Genomic DNA, 19622 nt, shown 5'->3' on the forward strand with positions numbered 1-19622 from the left:
CTGATCTGGAAATCCCACCCCTCAAGACCTGGCCGTGTAGTGAACTAGTGACCTAGGGCTAAAGAGCTCCTTGCCTCCCTGCTCCTCACCCAGCCAGTCCTTGTCCATCTTGAAGCTGTAAGTGAAACAAAAGAGTGCATGTTCATTTATTGCCCAGATCCTCCTTTGGGAGCACGGGCCAAGGTTTTTCTGTCTGGTTAGAGGTAGGCTGAAGAATTGCTGGCCTGGTTATCTCCCAGGGAGTGAGGTGGGATGCCCGCACAGGAGGAAACGGTGGCCCAAATCAGCCTCATCTTGTGCCCTTGTAGTCACCGGTTGCAGGAACAAGGAGGGGGCTCAGACTGGACGGGGCTGTCGATCAGCTTAAGTCAGGTGAGGAGGAAGGTTTATGCCTATGATTGCTGCAACTCTGCGAGTGGGAATTGGGCAGAAGGTGGGCACTGCACCGCTCCCCACCGTGGGTGCCCACTGCGTCCTGGCAGGTTTCGGACAGAGGGACGCAGTGCGGTGAGTGGCTGCTCCCTGCTTTGCTACTTCAACCGTGCATCTTTTTTTAAGAGTCCTGTGGTTTGGACAAAATGGACAGAGGATTGTTGAAATTAAGTGTAACCAGACTGATGAATAAAACTTCATCCTGAAATGAGAAATTGTGTTGTTTTGCCTCCTAAAGGCTGAAATGAGACAGTTCAGTATTTGGAAAATTAAAAAAAAAGAATTTGCAGAAGGTTTCTTAAATTTCTGGGTTGGTTTGAAAATAATTTGGGTAAACACAAACGTCATACTCTTCTGGCAAAGACACTACCCAACTGAAAACGTTGCCTGGCCCCAGCTGCAGTTCGCTGCTTGTTTCAGCCACCAGAGTGGGTACCCGGCCTTTCCTAGCTGGTGGGAGCCCTGCAGGGGCCAGCATGTCTGGCCTGGCCCTTTTTGGACACCCTGCCATAGAGCACTTACAGCTATACTTTCTTTGAGTCTTGAGGCAGTGCTAAATGCTCCCTGGCTTAAATTAGCAAAAAATTTGGAGTTCTGACTTCTTCTACCTGGAGTTCAGCTGGTGAAATCCAGTCTGTGGGGCACCAAGTGCCCCGGAGATGGTGCGATTTAAGATTTCAAGATGATGAAAGAGCTTCTGGTCTCACCCCACAGAGAAGAGTGAGCTAGCAAATAGGGCACGGGTGTAGGGTGAGGTACGCAAGCACACAGCTACATGTACTCGCACATCCCTTTCACAGTATCATCAAATTTTGTTTATGCAAAATCAGCTCTTGGATCTTTGACTGATTATAGGTTTCTGCAAGGAGGAATAAATAGGGTGTAATAATTATTTTATAGCTATCGCTAACCAAGCAATTAACCTATGTTTTGGAGGAGGCAGCTTCTTCTTTGGACCTCGCTGTCTGCTTTTCGCTTCCCGCCTGCCCCGTTTATATTCACTAGGCTCCAGTGGTTGAGCTGCTGTTTGATTCAGGAAGAGGACAGCTGTATAACGTTTGGTATCTGAGCATGGCTGATGCCCTGTAAAGTTACTTGGGGATGCAGAGCTGGGGCACATCCTGCTTGTGAACTCTTCAGAGCCCTGCTTTTACCTGTAGACTTGGATAATATTCCCTTATTGTTGCCTGTGCTGAGTGGCGATGGATGTGAGTGTTTGAAGGAGAAAAAAACTGCCAGCCTGGGGTGGAAATTGAAAGGCTTGAATGAAACATCTCACATTCAAAGATGACCCAGTATTGACAGAAATGGCACCCGCAATCATTCCCTGACTTACGGGTGTCGTCTTTTCTCTTGGCTTTGTTGTGCTGATTTGACAAACACACTTCCAAGCCCCTGCTGAGGGTATAGCACCGGCTTCAAATGAGAAACGAGACTGTGCAGTCCAGGGCTGAGACTGTGTGTCCTCCCGGGGAGGCAGAGAACCCCCATGCCCTGCATCGCGCCCAGCTCACCTCCCAGGGCACGGCAGGACCTCTGGCATGGCCACTCTTCCACAGCACATTGCTCATGTTACTTTCAGGGTGCTTGTTGCACCTACGGAGCCGTGGCATGCTTTTTGCAAATGCTTTCTGTCAGATGCATTGGTTGTGGTGGGCTTGGAGAAGTTAATCAGAGCAGTACTGCTGGGGACAAAGGGGTTCGACTGATTAACTCTGACAGATCTGCTCCCATGTCTTTTGGTAGCTCTTCTGCGCCATCCTCCCTGGTGTGCAAAGGCTGGATGAATTGACGTTTGCAAACTACCCTTTCATTTTGACCATCTGATTTTAGAAAAGATGGACTGTGCTTTCTAAAGGCTCAACCTGCAGTAGCTTTCCTTTACAACAATGGAAACTGCTCGTGCTGAACTTGTCTTGAGCTTGTCTGGCTATTTCTGAGCAAGGAGAAGTTAAAATTGCAATTTCAGTAAAAGGAGGCCAAATTTTACATTCTGACCCATGATAAACACCTGACTATACAAGTGGAAAATGGGTTCATGAATATAGCAAGCCTCTTCACCTCCCATCCGTGAGCCCTCTTCCTTATGATGGGGTGAATGATGCTTTACTCTCTCTAAAAGACTTTGACTAATGTGTCTTAAGCCTGAGGAGGGTCTGAAAACTAACAAGCACTGTCAGTGTAGGCAATAGCCAAATATAATGGTATTTCTGCCCCTCTGAAACTAGGAAGGGCCTAATCCTGAAGTAGGACTTGCAGGTCAACGTACTGCACTGCAAGCAGGGTGCAGGTAAAGCACCCTGACCTGCAGGACCACTGCGGATGGTGTGCGTGGAACACAAAGTGATGCTCTTCCAGTTTCTGCAACAGTTCAGCATTAAAACTGCATGACATGTCTCTTTCATGACATGTGCAATCTTCCCCATACATAAGAAACAGTTTAAGCCCATGCATGAAAGAGGCAATTTCTTTTCCAAGCCTATCACCCAGGGAGGCTGGAAGCAGAGCTTTCACTGTCCCCATGAGCAATGACTGTTTAAATGCCTTGAAGGGGAATAGATGTTAAAACCTGAATTCAGTTTCTATATAAGCAAACAGAGTTCACTGCCAAATGGCATATCACACTCCAGTTCTGAATTTATTCCTAAGCATTAATTTGCTTCTAATTGTGTAACTTGGTTAGAGTTGTGTTGGCATTGTATCGTTGTATCCTTGCTAATGAGGTAGCAGGGCTAATGCAAGCAGAGGACTCCTGTACAGATGTTGGCAGCATCCCAGAGAAGGTACTTTTAGACTCATGGGAGAAGCACCAGGCTTCATGGAGGATATATTTATACTAGTAATGCTTTATCATCAGTGAAAGCCAGGACAGGCAAAGTGTTCTTCGTGTGTAGGCAGGACTATATTCACTTTTTGTAGCAGTAAAGCAAAATCTTGTCCTGTGAAGGGAGCAAGTGATCTCACTTATAGGGAACTAGCACTTTTATAATTCAGAATATTAGGGACTTCAGATTGTGTAGCTTTTTGCATTGGAAATCATATCTCCTCTCCCACCCCCCTGTCCTTTCCTCCTGGGCTTGGTGATGTAGGTCTGGTCCCTCAGGCTGGATGTTGCAGTTTGTCGATGCATGCCCTGAGAATAACAACATCAGAGGTTCCCGGTTCCTCCTTGGAGGAGGGCAGATACACTTGGATAGCATATCTGGGTACGCTACCTCTTGGATAGTGGTGGATACACTTGTCCAGGATGACGCTCCCCCACATGGGTGCTCATGTGTTTGGGGTCAGCACATTAGGGGATGCTGAGGGTTCCCTGACTGTGGCACTGTCACGGGAAGCCTGTCTTGTAAACATGAACTGTGGTGTAACTCCACTACAGACACCTGTGTGAATGGTGAATCAAGCCCAGTACATACACGAGTGTAGAATAAATGTGAATACAACCAAAACCAGGACAAACACCCCTGGACACGCCTCATCCATGTTGTCCAGTCCTACCCCAAATTAAAACTGGATTGCATGTCACAAACATCAGCTGCTTTGACTTTATTTCATTTTTTTAAGTCCTCATACAACTACAAATTTAGTGTTACTGCTAAAGAAAAAAAAGAGCAAACTACAGCCATTCACGGGATATAATTTTAAAATCTGTGAGACAGCTGATACCATTAAAAACATGGCCCTATTATAGGCTTTCATTATTGATGGCTACTTGAGGAAACGTACACTAAAATGTAAAGATAAAAAGCAAAAGGCTATTTAGATAGATGTTCAGCTAGCATCGCATCAGTGGCGCTGAAGAAAATGAGAACAGACATACGGCACAGCCTCTGGACTAAATGTGTCCACATTTCGGATCTGCTGAGGCTTTGCCTTTACAATGTACACTTTAAATCAAAGCAACTTTGAATTCAATATTGATTGGTCTTGGAGATATATTTTACCTTCAGGCACTGCTGTTTCCCAAAGGAGCATGAGCAAGAACGTACGTCTCTGTGCAGTGCTGGCTGCTCGTGGACAGGGATCTCCCTGAAATCCTCTGAAACCGATTCCTCCTTTGGAAGTACCCACTGCTGCTGTTGAGGGACCGCTGCCTGTTCTTCAGGTACTCCCTGTAGTTTTTGGTGAGCAGGGTGTAGAGGAAAGGGTTGATACAGCTGTTGCTGTAGGTCAGACAGGTTGTCAGATAATTAATGTTCTTCATCACCTTGGGAGACAAAGGGAAGGATTCATAATACTGGAAGAGGAGCTGCCATATCCAGAAAGGCAAGAAGCAAGCCCAGAACACCAGCACTATCGTGAAGATTAAATAGAGCACCTTTTGATTTGGCAGCCTCTTGGTCTGCTTGAAGGATGCTGTTTGTGACACCCAGTAAATCTTAGCTAATCGGATGTAAAGGTAGCCAATGATTACCCCTGGACCCACGATGCTGGTACCAAAAAGGATTGTGAGATAGACTCTGTAGGAAAGCTTGCTCCAAGTGGGCAGGCAGATGCTTTTGTTGTCCCTTTGCACCAGCTGGATCATGATGAGCATCGGGAGAGTGAGCAGCAGTGACACCAGCCAGATGACAACGGCAATGGCCTTTCGGTAACTCTTGGACCTCTTCACTGTGTCCAGGGGCTTCAGCACAGCAAAGTAGCGCTCTGTGCTCATGACTGTGAGGGTGAAGATGCTGGCATGCATCGTGAGGAAGTCCAGACTGAACAGGATGCGACAGCCAATGTCCCCAAAGTACCACTTCTGAATGAAGTAGGTCCCAACGATGAAGGGGATGGTGAGAAGGTAGAGCAGGTCCGCCAGTGCAAGGTTGATAATGTAAATATACATGGAGGCAGATGATCGCAAGTAATGGCACATCACCAGCAAGGTGTAGACATTGCCTGTCACCCCAATAACACACATGAGGGAGAGGATTGTCCCGATGGTGCAGATGGCGATCATGTCCTCCATGGAACTGGTGGCTGGCACACCATCCCCAGTGGCGTTGGCAGAGGCATTGGGTCTGATTCTGAACAGGCTGCCATCGCTTGTGTCTGTCACCATGAAGGGGGTTGCAGAAAAGTGGCTCTCCAGCTCATCAGTTAGGGACATCCTCCTGGCCTTTTAATGTCAGAGACTTTGTTCATGCCACTGGGGTCTGAAGATCTGTTCTTTCTGCTCCGAGAAGTGTGACTGCTGGGAGATGGTGAACCATTTCTTAGTGGGGTCTCATCCAAGGAAGACCTGCATTCTCCGCTAGAGGAAAGACACCAGAAACCAACATTAGAAATCTGCCAGAGCAACACAAATTATCATTTGGACGTTAGCTGTCCCTGAGTACGTATCTGCACTGTCTGCATCTTCCAAAGGTCTTCTGCACTGAGGCCACTCATGTGTAAGGCTCACGGCATCATTACAAGAGCACAGCTTTGAGAAATGGCATTTCTTAGTGTGTCCATGGAAGAGACAAAAGAGATTGTGTGCATCATTGGAACCGCTTGCTGCAATCCTTAGTTAGTCTGGGGTTGGGGAAAAGAAGTGTCCTTCCTAAATTCATAACGGCAACTTACAAACCTATCTGCATCATTGCTTAAACCTCTTGGCTAAGCTGTTAACTCTGAAGGAGTAAAAGACCCAAAAAAAGAGAAAACAAACTTTGGGTTTACCGCCTGCAGGCAAATTGTTGTCTGTTTTGTGTAAGTGGTACACTCGAAGTCCTGTCCAGCAATTCTGCAGTGTTTTTACAGAGCAACTTTTGCTTAACTGAGAAGTTCCTGCTATGTCCTGACCTGCAGTTTCAAATTGTACTTGAGTGATGGAGAAAAAAAATGTATTTTCTATCTATAACGCGAGTTGTAGGTTGCACTGTGGGTTTTATATGTCTGTAAACACAGGGTTTTTTTCATGCTCTCTGTCAACTGCAATCCCACAGATTTTCACGTGTCTATGCATAGATATATTTCTGACAGAGCTGCCCGTGAAGCTGTCTAAACAGCCTCTTGCAGCAAGGTGTGAGATTGTTCTGCAGCGTGTTAGGCAGGTAGTCACTCTTTATATGCGGGAGCTTTTGGTGAGCTCATGCCCAACACTGTACAAATAATTACTGTGTTGCTTTGAATTTATACTGGCTCTGGATGTAGGCAAAGGGAGATCACACCTACCTGATTGAAACACTGAAGAAGTAGCTAAAATCTCCAAATTTTAAATTATACTAGAAGCCTGTGCCAACCTAAAGGCCACTGCACAAAGAAGTGCACTTGCACTGTGTATTTTATGGACCTCAGATTGTCTCTTTGTTTGGAAAACACTGTGCCTTGTCCTTGCAGGGCTCAGCAGGCAAAGACTTCTCTCTGTCTCATTCCACTGGGTAGGTTAGGTTTGTTTTATCGTGGGAATTTGCTACGTTTTGCAGCTTTTCCCAGGGATTTCGGGGTCGCTTTGCCTCCACCCCAGCTCTGACTCCTTTGCCTCTTTCCTCACACTTGGTCCTTGGCAGCAGGATTACAGCACCAGGCCCTCCGTCGCTGCCACTCTATCCAAGACCCAGGCAGTGACCCCTGTAGCACTAGAGGATGGACAATGTTCATCCACTTCATGGCTTGCCCTCAACATCTTTTCTTCTCATTACCACCTGCTATGGGTGATGGGTGCTATGGAGATATCATGCAAAAACTCTGCATAAAAGAGAGCAATCCAGGGCAGAGGCAGATTTCTCCTCGCTTAGCAATTGGGATGGGGTGCAAAAAAAAAAAAAAAAAAGGGAGAAAAAACAATAACAGAGCCCATCTCCCGCCCAAGTTCCTTGGGTACAGACATCTGAGGGGCAGGGATGAAGCATGGTCCTGCAGTGGTCAGGGCTCCTCTGGGACGTTGTTCCTCTGGACTGGTCTCCAGTAGCTTCACCAGCACCTCTGCTTTCTTGGACCTTGCAAACCTCCTCCCTCCCCTGCCACGCTGTGCAGCCTCGCCCTGCTTGGCTTCAGGCATGTGTAGCCAGCCTGTCCATGCACTGACTTGTTCCCTCATCGTCCACTTTATTGATGTTCATGTACAAGCTGTGCTGGCAGCAAAAACATCACACGTGAAGGAGACGCGGATGCTCAGGGAGCTGTGCCTGCTCCTCTGCCACACAATCGCCGGCACGCTTGGTTGGAAACAAATGGCTCTGCATGGGATGCTCCCGCTAAGCCCGGAGCTGGTCACACACGCAGCTATCAAGCTCAGCTGGATTTGTGATAGCTCATTTTCAGGAGCATGTTTCCATGGTCCAGGTGCTGTCTTCTTGCAGCTGCCTCACTTTGTGTCCTGAGCACTTGTAGCAGTGCCGCGTTGTGCCTGTGCACGTCTGTGTGGTTCCCTGGTGTGACAGCTCCTGCCGGAGAGGGCTCATCACACCGCATCTCCCCGCTCCGCGTTTTGATTCTTTTGTAAAATTACTACAGCACTAATTCAATACAAACACTTCATCTGCCTCCAGACAGAGCCCACAGCTAGGCAAGTCCTCACTCCTAGAGGAGGAAAATTAAGCAAACGGGGGAACCCTTGCACCATTTTAAAGTTACTGTCATTGCTGCACTCGTACATACATGCACACACTCACACACATGCACACACACACAATAGAGAGCTTGTTATTCCAAGCAGCCATTCAAGCATCTTACGGTCTAAGCAATTTTCTCAGCCAGTCCTGCCTTTCTCTCTACATTATCATCACGCAGGAGTACCATGCACGTTCCAGTAGCTACAAACATAAATTAATTCCTCCTGCTCAAACCTTGGTTTTAAATCCAGCAGATGAAGTTTCCTACGAGAAATAAAATAAAAATGAATATAGTAGTATTAAAGCTGAAACTTAAAAAAGAAAAAAAAAAGGAAAAAAAGAGAATCCTTCTTCCCAGGCAGACAGCGAGAGATCCCCGTGCTCTGTCGCATCTGGAAGGGCAGTGGCAGGAAAGGAGCGTGCTACCTAGCCAAGTATGTTTGAAATCTGTGCGCTCTTCGTACTCTCATTCTCCTCCCTTCACTCACGCCTGCTATTTCTGTTACTCAGTGACGTTAGGAATAGCGTGGCTTTGACTGCAGCCAGCGAGAAGCCTTTTTAAAGAAGCAGCATTTTGATAGCTGTGGCTTGTTGAGCTGCCCCCCCACCCCCCAAACTGGCCACGAGCCAGCTGGGGATGTGAGATGTCAAGGCTGTTTTCATCCCAGGACCGGTGATATGAAAAGCCATCCCACCCCTCCTTACATTGCACTGAAGAGGGTGAATGCCTAACGTTGCCTGAGCAAAACAATTGTGCTGGAGCAGAGCGGTCAGGCCAGGGAGGGTTAAATTCCTGTGGGAGGGTTGGCTGCCCAGGGAAACGGCAGGGCGCCTCGATTAGCAGATCAATTCTAAAGTGAAGCCAAAGTTTATTTGGGTTGGACAGTGTATTAACAGATGAATCTGTGCGGTGGTATCACGCACCACAGTGTCTGAGATATTTCACACTGGTGGTAACAAAATGTTATCCAGGTTGTTTGGGATTCAGTTAGTTGCCTTTCCCCGGCAATACTCAAGGAGAGTAAAGACAGAGTGAGATCAACCCGGCGCCTAGAAAAAGCGCAGTGTGAGGAAGGGGTTGGTGCTGAGAAATGCCAGAGCTAAACTCTGGATCATTTTGGTAGCAGCTGAGTATTGTGTTGGCTGCTTGCACATGATGGGGTTGGTTTTCCTGCCGGTTCCCTGCTTTAGCTCTGTGGACCGCAGGGAATTGCTTCTGATTTATGCCAGCCAGAAGCAATGAGCACCCATCTCTCCCGGGGTGTCTGCTGCTGGACGTGGCTGCATGGGAGATGCCTGCCGGGCCCGTTGCTTGCTTCACCAGCTCGTATTTGGGCAACCACTGCAATTAGGTGACACTTCCCATCACGGTGCTCCTGGGAGGCGGCAGCACCTAGCACACCAGCTGGCTCCGGCTCATCCATCCTGTATCACTTTTACTAACCAAAACCTGTTTCTCCCCTCTAACTCCTTCCCTGGACACTTGTTCTTCTTTGTTCTCAACCTTTTACATGCTGCTGTGTGCTTTCAGATGCATCTGATGTCTAAGGCCTTGTCTTCCTGCAGCGTGAAGCCATTATTTTGCTTGAGCCACATGGTGTGACTGTTGTAGCACCTGGGAAGATTCATAAGCGCTGGTTGTGGCTGTCCCTATAACAGGGCAGTGGGTGCGCAAAGAAAAGCCCCACTGAGATACACGTGCTTTTGTCTGTGGTGAGGACTCAGGTTAGGAGCAAATCCTCATGTGGAGCCTTAATTTTGCAATGAAAATAAATTTTATGTTAGCAGCTCTAACAGGGGCTGGCTGAGCTCTAAAACCCCAACCCAAGCACCCTCAAATGTATGTTTTGCGCTGAAGATTCACTCTAACTCTGCCCTTCGTGGCTGGCCCCAAGACATCTTTGGAAAAGCGTGGGCTGGAAGCTGCTTCTCACACTGTTCTCCGCGCGAGATGGAGCTGCCCATCGTCTGCGTGACTCCAGCGAGTGGCAGCGGTCTCTTGGTGAGCACTGATGGTGAAGCCGTTGGCAAAGTGCTTTACTTGTGGGTGACTCACTGGGAGAGAGAAGGTCATTCATGTGACAGTCTCCTCTTCACATACAGAGCAGGGACAACCCGCTGGTATCCTTGAGTCCCCTTGCTACTGTCTGCATACAGCTCAAAGGGCACGTTGGCACAAGCCCTGTGCAAACACAGCGATGCTGGCTGGGGAGGTGGGTGCCTCTGCTGGGCATGGCTTGGCCATGCTGCTTCAATCTCCAGCATTTGGTAGGTGTGTGCAGGTCTCTCTTGAGACACCTACTCTGGAACTGTCACACTCCTGTCACTCCTCTGGCACTGAGGTGCTAGTTGGGTTGGCTCCATGCCAGGGAAAGGAACAGAGATTGGGATGCGGGAAGGTTTCTGGCCGACCCATCAGTTTCCTGGACCTGTTGGTCCCAACCTGGTACTTCCTTTTTTGGTGTTTAAACCTTTTGAAAAACATTATATCCGTGCATTTGTTTATCAGGAAATCTCATTGCCCATGGGGCTGGCATTAGTGGAAGCTGGACTCCCATACGGTCTGTGTCCTGCTGGAGTTATCAGAGGTGTCTGGAGAGGCGTTCAACTGCAGTGTGGATAGTGTCAGGTTCACAGCCCTGGCTCGGAGGGTTGTTTGTGGCTGTAGTTTTGCTGCTTCTGTTCCCCTTATTTTCCTCATCAGTAAAACAGAGATCATTGAGCTCACTCATCTCCCGGTGCCCTGAGTTTCAGGGTTTTTCACATTTGTCAGATGCTATTAGGGCTAGAGACAGGAGTTCCAGCCTGTGTGATTTGTAACAGGGCTCGGAACTACATAGTCAATAACGGATGAAGGTAGGAGCCCTCTGAGATATGAAACAGGTCTGTTTAATCATTCAGACAACATCCACTGGTACAGGGCTCTGGTTCTGCATAGGGGCCTTCTGAAGTTACTGCAAAGGTAATAACCATTATTATTCTATTAAATACAAGACTTCTCCCCTTTGATATAGGGATTTATGCCAGTGCTATGTGAATTTGATTGTGTTTTGTTGCTGATTTAAACCTCAGCTGAACCAGTTAAATCTCTTGCGTCTCTTGAGCTGGGCTGTGCACCCCGCCGGCTGTGCACCCGACTGACTGCTGCCTTCTCCGGCCTGTGCAGGGCCCCTTTGACGTCTTCTACTTTTGCTGGGGTAGTTTTGAGACCAGATTTGCCAGCAGCCATGGGCTCCCTTCTGCTCCAAGCTGGAACTATAAGTTTGTCTATATACCACATTTTAAAAATGTAATAAAGTGCTGCTCCATCTATGTAGGGAAAAGCATGTACAAATGCAGCCAAAATTGATAAAAGAATCTCATTAATGTGTCTGCATTCTTGGTCTGGGTCAGCTCTAGAAATATGTGCAAACTCGGGAAAAGATGTGATTCCCATTTGCCTGACTTGGTTTACTCATCTCCAAGCATAACCCCCTTTAATACCCAGAAGTAGTCATGATATAGCAAATATCTTGTCTCCACTGCAAACGCTATCATGGTCATGCAGAAATTCAAATTAGCTTATGAGAAGCTGCCCTGACTTTGGGATCATCCCAAAGGAGACCAAGTATTTGCAGCATCGTGCTGAGCCTGGGTCCTCCCAGAGCCACACTGACAGCCGGGAGCGCACGCAAACAGCAGCAGCTCCTGAGAAAGAGCGTTGGGGAGGTGGTTGTGACACGCCATGCAGGACACTGCAGTCCCCTGGTCACCCCTTGTTCTTAGGAAAATTCTATTTAAATTCCTCTGTTCCAGCACTCACTTGGACACATGCAACTGTGATATCTGAATTCCCAGCTGGTCCCCAACTGTTTTTTGCATTGTTCCTGCTATCTGTCCCCACCAGTGAAAGAGCCACCCAAACTTGGCCAACGCATTTGGAGACTTCACTGGGCTTTTTTGGCATTTTTGTTTCCTTTCTTCCTGTTTTTTTGCAATATGAAATTTCATTTGTCCTTTCTGAATCGGTACGGCTTTGCTCTTGGCTGCTTTGTGTGAAAGCGAGACTCCCAGGGCTGAAATCACCAGCTTGTTTTCCTTCATCCAGGATCCCTTACACGGATACTGGGCTTATAGCTGCTCTGCTCATGGAGGGTATTCATCCCCCGCTGAGCTCTCTACCAACCCAGGAGGATCTGTGTGTTGCTATCAGCTTTTCCCCGGCACAGGGGTAAATTGCACTGATGGTTCGAGGACTGGTGCTGAAAGGGGACCGAGGTGCAGCCCTGGGTTGTTAGCTGGGTTCTTTCTGGCCCAAATAGTGTCACTGTCCAGGGCTGGGGAAGCAGCCCAGGTGTTCCCCGCTGGTGCGCTGGAGTTTGGGCGGGAAAGGGCACAGGGCCCAAGCTCTGACTCCTTGGGGTCTGCAGGTAACACCTGTGCCAGCTCCAGCCCTGGAGCATGGTGGAGGCTGGTCCTGAAGGGGTGGAAGGAGCAGAAGGGGCCAGAGCTTCTCCCAGCTTTCCTCTTGGGACTACTCTTATGAACTGTTGCTCCATTCTCTCCTGAATTTCCCCTTGTTACTACAGGGATCCCTTCAAGATCACACAGGTCACCTCTGTTCTTACACAATAGTTACAATTTTGGATTCCTATGAGGTCCAAAGCTTTGCTATATGGCAGTGGGCGACCAACAGCTACTGCCCTCCCAGACTGAGGCTCAGGTCCCTGCGTTCTCAGGAAGGTGCGTGTGATGGGGCCTCATTTCGTGCCCACCAAGGATGAGGTGAATTGGAGCGAGCGGGTCATTTCGTGCAGCGATGGTGGGCCAGGGGTGCACAGCGCAGCAAGGCTGAGCTGCCTCAGTGCTCCCCAAGGCCCTGCACAGCTGGAAGGATGGAGGTCTGTGCTGGGTGTACAGTCAGCTTAGGGAGCTTTTCCCCCGGTTGCTCTCCTCTGCCCTGATTGCACCATCCCACTAAGGAGGCTCTGGGCTGCTCTTAGGTCAGATACACTTCATGGACAAACCGTATTAAGAGGAGATGTTATTCCATCTCTGCAGCTGATCTGACTCCAGCCCTGAGCTCTGGACAGCAGACAGGAAGGCATTCGTTTTCCTGTGTGACATGCCTGTGTGGGATCATTTGGCCACCATTTGGCAGCCTTTGACATTTGCAGACCAGTCTGAGCCTCTGTGAGGCATCCTGGGGTGCCTGCCTTAGAGCTGGCAGTGCCCCCACGGCTGTGCCAGGGATCCAAGGTACTGGACATTCAGATTTATCATATGGTGTTTGACATGTGAATGGGGACGATTTCTCCACGCTGAAGGATTTGTCTGTTCAGGGCTAGCACAGGCACTGCTGGTCCCTCTGGGGGAATGGCGCTGGGGGCTCTGCCGTGGCCACTCAGGATCAGGGGAGCCTCCAAGGGAGGGAACGTCACTGCCTCCTGCATGATTCCACTTTCTATGCACTGGGGTGCAGGCCGTTCTCCAGGAGGAGGTCTGATGCCTACACAACCTGCAGAGCATCTAAGTCCTGCCTCCTGTCCCACTCCCCTGGTAGGATGGCACCACACTGCTGGCTGAGCACCCCGTGCACCCTCCAGGCGGGCAGACTTTGTCCCTTGTCTAACCTGCAAGGCACATTGCAGAGCGGTTACGTAGAGGTGACAGTGATTCTGTGTCACAGCCAGACCCCACCATGCTCTGCAAAGGTGGAGCCTCAACTACCAGGTACAGCCCAGACCACTTGGTGGTGGGTGATAAGGGGGAGTTATAGCTTCCTTAATTCCTCCTCTCCTGTCCGCCAGAAAATCTACGTTCGCATCCTAAATAACATTGCAATTCAAAACATGGTCACTATGGCTGTGCCTTCATTCATCTGTCCATCCTGCTGGGTGGTTGCCCTAGCGGGACGTGATGAGTTGGCCATCTCACATAGATTCACCTTGCCTCCTGCTCCAGGGTCACTGGCATTAAATGCCCAAGTACTTTAATAAAGTACTTTCTTGAGCATTTGTGATGGGCTAGGCAGAAGCTGGATTCATCACAGGCTGTCAGTGCCCATTCCAGATTTGGCTTTCTTTGCAAACAGCTTAGATTATGCTCAGGTTATGGTTGGGGAAGCCCTGCCTTGTGAGTCTGTTACTGGAGCTGTGTTTGCACAGCAGCTGTGACCGTGCAGCTCCTGCTGCTGGCAGGCAGAAGCTGGTGTTCTTTCTATACCTAGAACTAGATGCTTGTGTGTCCATCAGACTGCATGAAGTGGTTCGGCTTAGTTGTTATTTCCCATATGCAGGGACTGGATATTCATTGGAAAACAAATGTGCTGGTGTATCTCTGCTGGTGTGTATGCGTTTCATTGCCGTCTGTTGTACCGACACTCTCACCTTGCATGTGCGGGCTGGTTAGTCTGGTAACGCAGAATTAGTCTGTCTAAGGCAGAAGCCAAGGTGCACAGTGTTACCACCTCAAACTGGGGCTTGACCAAATGGCATCTGTGCGTAAGAGTTTCTGCCAAAAGCTACACTTCTTGGTTGTTTGCATGCAAAACAAGCTTCTAATGTAGTCCCAAGGTCCTGCCCCTGGGGAGGAACAACCAACCCCCCGCACCAGCACAGGCCGGGGGGGACCTGCTGGAGAGCGGCTCTGCTGAGAGGCCCTGGGGGTGCTGGGGGGCAGCGAGGTGACCCTGAGCCAGCACCGGGCCCTTGGGGCCAAGGGGGCCAGCGGTGCCCTGGGGGGCATGGAAAGGAGTATGGCCAGCAGGGCGAGGGAGGTTCTCCTCCCCCTCTGCTCTGCCCCAGTGAGGCCACATCTGGGGGGCTGCGTCCAGGTCTGGGCCCCCCAGTTCAAGAAGGAGAGGGAACTGCTGGAGAGAGTCCAGCGGAGAGCTACGAAGGTGATGAGGGGCTGGAGCATCTCCCTGATGAGGAAAGGCTGAGAGACCTGGGTTTGTTCAGCCTGGAGAAGAGAAGGCTGAGGGGGGATTTCATAAATACCTATAAATATCTGAAGGGCGGGTGTCAGGATGATGGGACTATTCACCCCCCGCCTGGACGCGGCCCTGTGCCCCTGCTCTGGGTGTGCCTGCTCAAGCAGGGGGTAGGACGGGTTGAGCTCCAGAGGTGCCTTCCAACCCCCACCACTCTGGGATTCTGTGATTTATGAGCAGTATCTAATACCAAAGGGCCTTGGCACAAATGCAAATTGACTTACCTTTACACAAATACATTGATTTACAATATATTTAAGCTTTGCAAGTCTGCTTTGCTAAATCCATTTACCTCAGTGTATTTACACGTGCAAAGTACAGGGATATAACAATAATTAGACCCAACTCATGTACTGTGATTTTCATCAGAGTACCAGGGATGTCTCACTGCAGCATGCATTTTCAGAGGTTTTCCCCCTAACTGATTACATTTAGGTGCAAACTTTATAACTCTTTTGTTCTGCTTCTTTTTTTCCTGCCTAAGCTCTTGGGTCTTCTGCCACCATTAGAAATTCTCATGTAACTGCTTGTGTCCTGGATCTGAGATGTCTGGAAAAGACAAAGCATCCAGGACCTGCCGAGGAGAAATTTTCCTCGTCTCTTTTCTACTGCTGCATCAAGAGTTGTTCTTTGGGGTACAGAGAACATGGAAGACAGAGATAAGGATGCTGGAAACCTTGGCTGATGAGCATAGATTTTATACAAGTATAGAAAGTCATGATTAGCTGTGAGTGGTTTTATATCTCACATCAGTGACTAATATGTCTGCTTACGGATTTGTCTCAGTCGAACATGTCCCTGGCCAGGCGCTGTTGTCTGCGGTGGGACTGTAGGTCCTGCCTGTGATGGCCCGTGCCAAGTCATAAGCTTGTCTTAGCCTCAGTTGGTTTTTGGAGAGGTTTTAGCAGTGCTAAAGCTATTTCAGCAGTGCATATAGCTGGGTGCTGCTAAATCAAATAAGCCGGTGACTTTGCTGGCAGCCTTTTGCACTATATAGTGCAGCCAGTGTGTCATTTGCACAGCTGCCTCATTAAAACTTTTCAATCAAGCAATCCTGCCGGATCCTCCTCAACTTTGTGGAGACTGTTCCACCCCCCCGAGTCTGCACAGCCCCATTTACATTTTTATTAGCAAGGTCTAAGATGTGTTATTTGAGCTTCTTTATGCTTCGATGTCCCCACCTCCTTTTCAATTCCTGGAAGAGCTGCAGCGAGTTTGATTACTCAGGGGAAGGCAGGCAGGCTGTGGTAGGCAGAAGAGGTCATCGCTTCCCTCCAAAGGCCAAGAAGAGCTTCCCTCTTATAAATGCCTTTTGGGAGAATCTCTTCAGCATGGAAGAGGATTTGTCCTGGGTAATATTTCATGTTTTCCCCTGGAAATCCTCCAAATTATCATGAGAAAAGCTGTAGGGAGTACAGCCTAACTGAGAGAACCACCTCCCATGGGCCAAAACCTGATGTTAGACTACAGTTTCCTTGCCGTTCTTTGCTATCATGAATACCCTGTGCAGCACTTCCATGTTCCAGCCTGCATGGCTGCGCTGATCACGCCGCTGCTTTGCAGCTTGTTCAGTGTCCTCAGCCATCCTCTCCTCCTCTCCAGCTGCCCTGTTCCCTCCTGGGAGGCTATTCTGTATTTCTCAGCCTGGTTCCTCATAGCTGGGAATTAGAGGATTTAGGAAAGCATTTTGGGGCCAGGAAAAAAAAGTCAGGCTCCCACCATTTCCAGCTGAAGCTCCTGTTGCTGATCCCAGGTGTTTTCTCAGCTTGGAGTGCAGCACACATCCTCAACTCTTGCTGCCTCTGCCTGGCAGCAAAGATTTCAGCTAGAGCTTTCAAAAACCTCTCACAAAATACACAAGATGAAGCATGAAAGGTTGTCTGGCAGCACGTAAAGAGCAGCAAATGTCATTGCATAGAGCTTATGCCGCTGTGGACTCTGGTGGCATTTACCATTCTGCACACATGGGGGTAGAGCTGGAAGGACCTGGGGATGGTGACAGCCACTGACAGCTGGTGGTGGTAGGGGTCACCTCTCTGAAACAGCAGATGCTAATTCAAATTTTTAAAAAGCTGCTTTTCTATAATAAATTATACTCCCACATAATGCATTTTCTTGCTTACTCTGATGAGCAACTTCTCACTGGTGATAGCTCAGTGCTGACTTCTAGTGTCTTCACAGCAATGTGAAGACAGTAAAGGAGAGAGTAAAGTGCATTGTTTCCTTCTTGTGACAGTGTCACCAAACTCTGAGCCAGAGTCCTCATGGTGCTGTTTCAGCCCCACCTGGGCTGCTGCCCTCTTTCTGCTGTGCTCCCTTGAGTCTTTCCAGGGCCTCTCTTGACCAGAAGCATCCAGCCCCTCCCAGCAGTGGGGTGGCAGAGCAGAACTTTGGGGGTCACCAAGATGAGGCAGTGGCTCTGCTCCCCTCCATCAGCTGTCCCTGGCTGTGGCACGGCTGTACAGTGTGGATGCTCCAGGGTATGGGCAGCCTCATCCAAAAGGGCTGCCTGGCACAAGGGGTTTGGCCTGACATTTCAGTCTGCGGCGTGTGGGGCCATCATAGTGGAGAAGATGTGCCCTGCCAGCTGGTGATGGTGGCGGTGGTGGTTAGAGGGCTGCAGGACAGGCTGGGTCACCCACCAGCCGGGTGATTGAAGCGAGATAAAGGTTCACTTCTAATCAAAATCTAGCAGTGGAGCATCTTTCCTCACATATGATAAGCTTTGTGCATTTACCTCCCAAGCCCTGTGTGCTGCTGCGAGGTCCCTGCTGAGGCGGGTAGGAATGACTGAGTGCAAGGTACTTGAAAGAAAAAGGCTTTGAGCTAAAAGCACTGCCAGAAATTACAGGTGTTAGCTGAAAGACTCAAAAGCACGTGCCAGTTCTTAAATAAAGCATTTTGCCCTCCACAGTTTGCTTCCCGTGATGAGGAGCAGGTAGCAGATGTGTCACCTGTGTCGGTGAGACAGTCCCTCTCTGCAGGGACCTCTGCCTCACCAGGACGAGGCTTGGGCAGCAGCGATGCACCCTGCAGAGCACAGGGGTGATGACCATGTGGCTTTTGTTCCTTTACTGGCTTTCTGATGTAGGAAGCAGCTGGAAGATGTTGGGTCAAGTGTGCAGCAGATGTGACTCTTCACCCTGAGCAGGGACCTGCTCCTCTTGGGCAGTGGTTGCTTCCTTTCTTTCGTTTCCCTTCTCCCAGGGTGCAGTGCTCCTCTGCCCACTGTCCCTTCCCACCATGACTTGCTCCTGTGTTTTATAAACCCTACCTGAGAAGGATGCAGCCATTGGCATTTTATGTCAGAGGGAAATTCTCCTGGAAACAGCTCTAATGTAGAAAAAGGAGCTTAATTCCTCGGTCGAAAGCATTAGGAAGACTGAGCAGGCGCCTGGTTTCACAGTTGGAGAACACATTTTGTTGTTTTAAAATACTTTTCTCTGGCTTGGTTTGCTCCAAAATAACACTTTGCTTAATGGAAGCTTTCTAAGCGGCCGAGTGCTGCACCACACAATGGGACGGGGCTGCACGCAGCAAGTGGTGGGGACTGAGGGTGGGGTTGTGAGGGCTGCCCCCCAGCACTGACCCTGAGCGAGCGGGGGTGGTCTGCAAGGGGGTGTGCAGGGAAGCCCACAACGGGAAGGTAAATTGCCCATTTGCAGCCTGAGCAATGCCTTTCTGCCCCGGTGGGACTGACTGGTCCGGTGTAACTCGGTTTATGTGTGTTTGCGTCACACAAATGGTGGCTGAGGCCGTCGGCTGCACCAAGGGAAAGGCTTGTCCTGCCCCAGCTGTGCTGCTCCCCATCCCTGCCTCCCTGCCTGCACCTGGCCGCGCTGAGCTGCTCTGACAGCGCCCTTGGGCACGATTAGATCATTTTCCTCTTATTTCTGGAGTACTTAGTACTCTTCAAAACTACTCTCACCTCACCTAAACTCTGCATGTGGGCACAGCATCTTTCCCCGATCGGCCTCACTGCAAAGATTTTATTTCATCTCTGCCGCTTCCCCAGCAGCAGCTGTGCCCAGCTGTGCCGTATCACAGAGAAGCTTATGGCAGCAGCCGTGAAAAATCACCATGAAGGTCACCATGAAGCTGCAGCATAAAATGCCCTAATGGCTTCAGAACATTTTTATTGTACCTTTGCTGCACATTTGGAGGTTTTGTAAAATCCTTAGGTTTGAAACAGACTGTTCCCAGTGGGCTGGGGAACGGCCTTTGAAGTGTGCTGTGGCCTTTTGATGCTGCGTAGCCTTTTGATGCTGAAGAGTGGGGTTTTTTCAGGTTTTGGAAGTGGTGTCAAAGTCACAGCTGTTTTATTGGAGAGTCAAAGGAAGCAGCATCCCTCGCGCATCCCTTGGTTTCCAGACTGTAAATGCCAAAATACTCAAACACCTGCATCAGTGAAAAAAAACCCCAAAACATAAAACCCACCCCTCAGTGCAGAAACCAGTAGTAGGTGGAAGTGCTCTTCTTCTGTGTCTCCAGAGCCTGAGCATGTCACCTCTCGATTCCCATCAGGGTGACGTGGGATGTAGTTCTTGGCGACACGACTGAGCTGTCGTTGCTTGGGGAGGCTGTTACAGCTGCACCTGCGCTGCCTCCTGTTTCACCCTCCTGTTTGCTACCCTGCCTCGCTCTGTAGCATCCTGGGGTTGCACAAATGAAGAGATTTGCAGGGAAATGGAGTG

General features: G+C 49.4%; 1 protein-coding gene across 1 annotated transcript; it reads right to left on the bottom strand.

Annotated features, from left to right (window-relative positions):
* Positions 1-3963: 3963 nt before the first annotated feature.
* On the bottom strand, positions 3964-8357 carry LOC142065147 (urotensin-2 receptor-like). Its single transcript, XM_075111027.1, has 2 exons — positions 8190-8357; positions 3964-5671 (listed from the first exon to the last, which is right to left on the bottom strand). The coding sequence occupies exon 2, from the start codon at positions 5525-5527 to the stop codon at positions 4379-4381; it is 1149 nt and encodes a 382-aa protein (XP_074967128.1). The 5' UTR covers positions 5528-5671; positions 8190-8357; the 3' UTR covers positions 3964-4378.
* Between the last annotated feature and the right edge of the window lie 11265 nt (positions 8358-19622).

This window comes from Phalacrocorax aristotelis, chromosome 16 (genome assembly GCF_949628215.1).
Source record: "Phalacrocorax aristotelis chromosome 16, bGulAri2.1, whole genome shotgun sequence".
In the NCBI taxonomy this organism is placed as follows: domain Eukaryota; kingdom Metazoa; phylum Chordata; class Aves; order Suliformes; family Phalacrocoracidae; genus Phalacrocorax; species Phalacrocorax aristotelis.

Coding starts and splice junctions, on each gene's coding strand:
- LOC142065147 (XM_075111027.1), bottom strand. CDS start 5,527: ATGTCCCTAACTGATGAGCTGGAGAGCCACTTTTCTGCAACCCCCTTC.